This window comes from the organism of the source record quoted next (assembly GCF_019968985.1).
Source record: "MAG: Porospora cf. gigantea B chromosome Unknown PgB_NODE_1786_length_4838_cov_131.132, whole genome shotgun sequence".
Taxonomy (NCBI): Eukaryota; Apicomplexa; class Conoidasida; order Eugregarinorida; family Porosporidae; genus Porospora; species Porospora cf. gigantea B.
In genome coordinates this window covers 1-4838 of record NW_027178741.1, presented here as the reverse complement: position 1 = coordinate 4838, position 4838 = coordinate 1, and the positions used below count along the sequence as shown (strand labels likewise).

Below are 4838 nucleotides of genomic sequence, written 5' to 3'. Positions count from 1 at the left end.
ATTTGTTGCAGATGCAACGGCGATTGTGGGAGGCTGACGATGAAGACAAAGACAAAGATTTGGAGGACATGGAGAGTTGCCTAGCGGTAAGTCCATTGTTCCCAGTGTTTTCTATTGTTTCCAGTCGATGACTCTCCGCGATCGGAAGAAGGCTGTGGACGGCGATACAGGCCAAGCCGAGCGGTTGTTGCTGCAGAAACAGAGCCCGAAGAACTCTGACCAGCGCGACCCTCGCGTGAAGTGCGTGGACGCATGAGACTAGCGATGTTCATCACTGCACGAGACCTCTATAGCCAGATTCTTGATAGACCAACACGCTGGGAATTGGAGGACACGGCAGCAGCTGCCACGGCCGAAGAGCTCTAGCCGGCGGAGGTTGATCGCGTACGAAGCCCGACGCCCAATGCTCGCGTTCTCTTCTGACAACTCGGAAAGCTTGAAGAGCACTGAAGCCTGATCCCAAGGCGGAGTCGTGCTGGGCCCCCACTTCCTCATTTCCACGAACTTAGTGAAGCAGCAGGTGACCACCAGCACACCGAAAGCCTCGGAGCGCGAGCGCAGCCGCTGCAGAAGACAGTCAGTCAGCCCGCCGCACAGGTGGAGGCCCATGAAGATGCACGGCGCACTCAGCGCGTCGAAATCAAAGTCATCTACAGAACATACCGCAAACGACACAGGCAGATCCAACTCGGCGGCCAGTGCCTCGCCCTGCTTGATGGCATCTGCGTTGATGTCCAACACCAGAGCTCGCAGCCCTAGGGCCCGGCAGGCGACCATCGCTAGTTCGCCTTTGCCTCCACCCACATCCACCAGCAGAGGGTCGTCTTGGCCGTCGAGCGACTTCAGCAGGCCTGTTAGCCTCCGTACCATCCACGCCCACTGCGGCCTCTTCTTCAACCGATGATATTCCAGACGCTTGGCCTTCTCCTCGTCGTTGAATTCGCGGTACATAGCCTCAAACATAGACAGCAGAAAGGACTCGTCTAGTTCGATTACTTGACAGTCTTCCTGTGGGTGCACATCTGGAAGCGACGCTATCAGGTCCAACTCCTTGCGGCTTAACTGAAACTGCCCCCTTCGCGGCGATCGCTGACATAGCAGCCGGCAGAGCCGCTTAAGATCTCCAACAGCAGCGGTCACGAGCACCCCCTGATGCTCATCCACAGCCTTTGGGAAGTCGTCGTATGTGCACGGCACCAAGAAGATCTCAGAACGCGCCCTGAGCATGGCCTGCACCTGGTAGGCATGGGCGCAGGTGTAAGGCCACCAGGCGCTCACCGTCAGGGACCTGCGTCCATCATTCAGGGTGCAGGCGCGGCCCCATACCGCCACCCGCATGTCCTTGCTCAAGAGGGCCTGGTCATCGATGCGAGTCCAGGGATAGGGCACGTTTATAGGAGCCGTGGTCGGTAGACCAGTCGTCAACTGTAAAAGCAGTTCTCCATCAACCAGGGTGAGAAATCGCATGCCTTTGGTTTTGCGAACCGCTCCTATCGTGCCCCATGTGCCAAAAACTGCCACATCGCCGGTTTTAAGCACGCACACAGCGTCCTTCAGCGGAAGCCAGGTCTGTGTCATCAAGGTGCGTGAAGTTGACTGAAAAGCATGATTTTAATTAACGATTTTTATCCTTTCTGTTCGTTGCACACACGTCCCTGCCTTCATCGTTTGCCATTGTGTCCGTCTGTCTGCCGCCAGTGTAAAATAATCCAATTTTGTGGAGTCCATGGCGACCCCTTCCATCCTGCACCTCCCTCGACGCCTGTGGGTCTGGTCGCAGGTTGGTACGCGGTCATCTGCGTCTACTGGTGGGGTTCCGGACACAATGCGACTCAGGCTTGACGAATATTCACCACGACGCTTTCTCGACTGTTGGGGGGGTCGGACCCCTTTGTTGGCACCCGGCCATCATCCTGGAGGTGCGGGTGGACCCTGACCGCTTCCCAGAGAACGACGACGTCGCGCTAAGCAAAGGCTGGGGTGACATGGTATGGTCGCCTAAACGATTCCGAGTGTCGGAATGTCCGATACCGCCCCCTTCTGACAAGCCCGCCACGGCGAAGAGGAAGACGCCGAAGAGCAAGCCCTCTTCGCGGGAAGAAGTCCTTCTGGGCCAGCAGACGGAGTCAGCGATCTACCGGTCGTGCTATCTCGGCTGTCGTGTACGGAAGGCACCGCAAGCGGTGCACCCTAAGCAGATAGGCCCTATGCTTCCCTGGGACTTTCTCTATTACGTGCACTTTAAGGGCCGTAACCGGAGGCACGACAAGTGGAGACGCCTGGATGATATGATTCCAATCGAGTGCAACCCGAGTACCCCTGAAACCCTGTCCGCGTCGCTGACCTCGCTCACTGACTATCACCGCATGTACCCCAGTCAAGATGCCTGGATGAGCTGGTTGGAGGAGTGTCACGGTGTCCTCGATCGCACATCGCCTTTCGCAGTCTTCTTCGACTCGAATGAAAAGTGAGCGCCCTCCCAACTCCACACAGAAAACGGTCCACGCGCCGCAACCCCAAGCCGCCCTCTGGAGGGCCTCTGGAGTGGGCGGGGCCTGAGGCCACGTCGCTGCACGAGCTAACTCCATTGCTGGCGCTGGCCTGGACGCGGAGCGCCTGGCTGTTGATGTGCAACGAGAAGTACCCAGAGCCCGTGTTTGACGAGGCGCTGACAAAGCGCAAGCCCTCCAAGGTGATTGCTAACGATTTCCTTCCGCGTCAAGTGTCTATCGTGGCGAATTATCGACACTTCGTTGGCCGCAAGCGGCACCATGACGACTCCGAGACACGGCCAACGAAAAAGCGCAAGATACGCAACGCGGACAGCCCCTCTTCAGTGAGCCTCGTCAACGCCGAGGCGCCGCTGGCGGACTGCACGGAAAGCCGGCTGGCGGCGTACGCCGGGCCCCTGACCTACCTGACTCCGGTGCTCAGCGACGTGGCGTTGCACGGATCTCTGGGAGACACGGATTGCGAAGAGTACGCCTGCATGGAAGCAGGTGCACAGTCGTTGCACGAGGAGATGACGCTGGTGAAGTCAGTCGAGAGGGTAGCCTTCGGTGATGCTGTTGTGGACACCTGGTACTTCTCGCCGTACCCCCGAAAAGTCCAACCTGTGGAGACTCTCTTCGTGTGTGAGTGGTGTCTGGACTACTTCAAGTTTAAGCTGGAGTTCCTCTATCATCAGAAACATTGCAGCGCTCAGCACCCGCCTGGCAATGAGATATTCCGGATGGATAAGTGGGCGTCGGGGCAGCAGCTCACGCAGTCTCTCGCTGTTCGAGGTCGATGGCGCCAAGTGTCAGCAATACTGCCGGAACTTGTGCTTCTTCGGAAAGCTTTTCTTAGATCACAAGACTCTTCAGTACGACACGGAGCCGTTCCTTTTTTACTGCCTGACTGAGGTGAGTCCACGAGGATGTCATCTCGTGGGCTACTTCTCCAAGGAAAAAGTCAGTGACATGGGCTACAATCTCAGTTGCATCGTCACTTGGCCCCACCATCAACGAAAGAGCTTTGGGAAGATTCTACAAACCATGTCATACACGTTGTCTCTCTGTGAAGGCAAGATGGGATCTCCCGAGAAACCGCTCAGTGACCTGGGCGCCGCCGCCTACGACTCGTACTGGTTGGAGTTGCTGGTGACGCTCTTGACGAACTTACGACTGGACCAGGGCGGAGAGCCGTCGTCCGACGAGGACTCGCTGTACAACTCGCCGAGTCTCTTGGACACCGCTGTGCAGAGGTTGCTTCGTCGGTGCCTACGGCCAGAGGCGGATGCGGAGGGGCTGGCTGTCAGCGTCGACGACCTCTCCTTCGCCACGGCTATAACTCGAAGCGATATCAGTTCCGTGCTGTCTCGGACCAACATTCTGCGAAACATAGGCGGGAAGCAGGTGCTATGGCTGCCAGCGTCCGAGATTGCCAAACATCTGCAGTGCACAGGGCGGCCCTGCAGGGCAGTGCCTCCAACACGGTTCCATTTCGTGCCCTGGAGCGCAGCAGCGCCGCGAAGCCACGAAGCGTTGCCTCCGGGAGCTGCAGGAGCAAAGAACGGCTCTTACAAAGTATGACGACCGAACCTATTCACGCACACGATTAGTTACAAAGTTCTCTGTATTTTCTCGCTGCCGGTGCCGGCGCCATTAAAAAGTACTCAATCCGCAAAACCTTGGGGAAGGATCTTGTCGAACAATTATTGCTACAACTGGACTCGCTCATCTTACAGCCATATCTAAGTCAACGCTAACATATGCCTAGTGAGCCACGAAATGTAGTACGACAAGTCAGCATGGGTTAGAGCAGTTGGACAATCACTCACTGGACACTGACCTTCTGGTTCTCATGGAGGAAGTGCGAGTGCTGCTCCAAGAGGTGCTCCACATGCTTAGTCTTCTTCCACAGATCGGGGGTAAGGTAGCCGTAGGTCTTGGACAGCGCGTCGTACAGGGCGAACATGAAGTTTCCGCGAGTTCGCGAGTGACCAGATGTGCATGAGAAGCAATCCGCAACGCCAGCGAAGGCCAGCACCGACTTCGTGGTCGGTGCACCGACCACACCGGTACCGCGGGGAGCGGGTACCAAGCGTACTCGGACGGAACCGCACTTGCCGTGCACCTTCATGGGTACAGTGTGTGGGTTGCCGATGAGGTTGCCCCAGTAGCCCCTCCTGATGGGAAGAAGCGCCAATTTGGCAGACACAATGCCTCCTCGGATGGCAGTTGCGACCTCCTTGGCGCACTTCACTCCGACGCCCACGTGCCCATTGCCGTCGCCGACGAGCACGAAGGCCTTGAAGCGCGTCCTTTGGCCGGCCGTGGTCTGCTTCTGTACCGGCT

General features: G+C 57.4%; 4 protein-coding genes across 7 annotated transcripts; 2 read left to right on the top strand and 2 right to left on the bottom strand.

Annotated features, from left to right (window-relative positions):
• Nucleotides 1-11: 11 nt before the first annotated feature.
• Nucleotides 12-256, top strand: KVP17_004572 (uncharacterized protein; the record flags this gene model as incomplete). The annotated part of the gene is made up of 2 exons (XM_068522862.1): nt 12-86; nt 125-256. The coding sequence occupies 2 exons, from the start codon at nt 12-14 to the stop codon at nt 254-256; spliced, it is 207 nt and encodes a 68-aa protein (XP_068377750.1).
• Nucleotides 257-258: 2 nt separating this feature from the next.
• Nucleotides 259-1578, bottom strand: KVP17_004575 (uncharacterized protein; the record flags this gene model as incomplete). Its single annotated transcript, XM_068522868.1, has 1 exon — nt 259-1578. The coding sequence occupies one exon, from the start codon at nt 1576-1578 to the stop codon at nt 259-261; it is 1320 nt and encodes a 439-aa protein (XP_068377756.1).
• A 148-nt stretch (nt 1579-1726) lies between these two features.
• KVP17_004573 (uncharacterized protein) lies at nt 1727-4073 on the top strand (the record flags this gene model as incomplete). 3 transcript variants are annotated; one of them, XM_068522864.1, is made up of 4 exons in its annotated part: nt 1727-1808; nt 1837-2467; nt 2494-3240; nt 3269-4073. In XM_068522864.1, the coding sequence occupies 4 exons, from the start codon at nt 1727-1729 to the stop codon at nt 4071-4073; spliced, it is 2265 nt and encodes a 754-aa protein (XP_068377752.1). The 3 variants fall into 3 exon arrangements, with proteins under 3 accessions (XP_068377752.1, XP_068377751.1, XP_068377753.1); XM_068522865.1 differs by lacking the exons at nt 1727-1808; nt 1837-2467 and having other exon boundaries at nt 2627-3322; nt 3366-4073; XM_068522863.1 differs by lacking the exons at nt 1727-1808; nt 2494-3240; nt 3269-4073 and having other exon boundaries at nt 1986-2471.
• Nucleotides 4074-4317: 244 nt separating this feature from the next.
• KVP17_004574 (uncharacterized protein) lies at nt 4318-4821 on the bottom strand (the record flags this gene model as incomplete). Of its 2 annotated transcripts, none has more annotated exons than XM_068522866.1 (1): nt 4318-4821. In XM_068522866.1, a coding segment is annotated over one exon (504 nt), but the record flags the coding sequence as incomplete, so codon positions are not given. The 2 variants fall into 2 exon arrangements, with proteins under 2 accessions (XP_068377754.1, XP_068377755.1); XM_068522867.1 differs by having other exon boundaries at nt 4318-4623.
• Between the last annotated feature and the right edge of the window lie 17 nt (nt 4822-4838).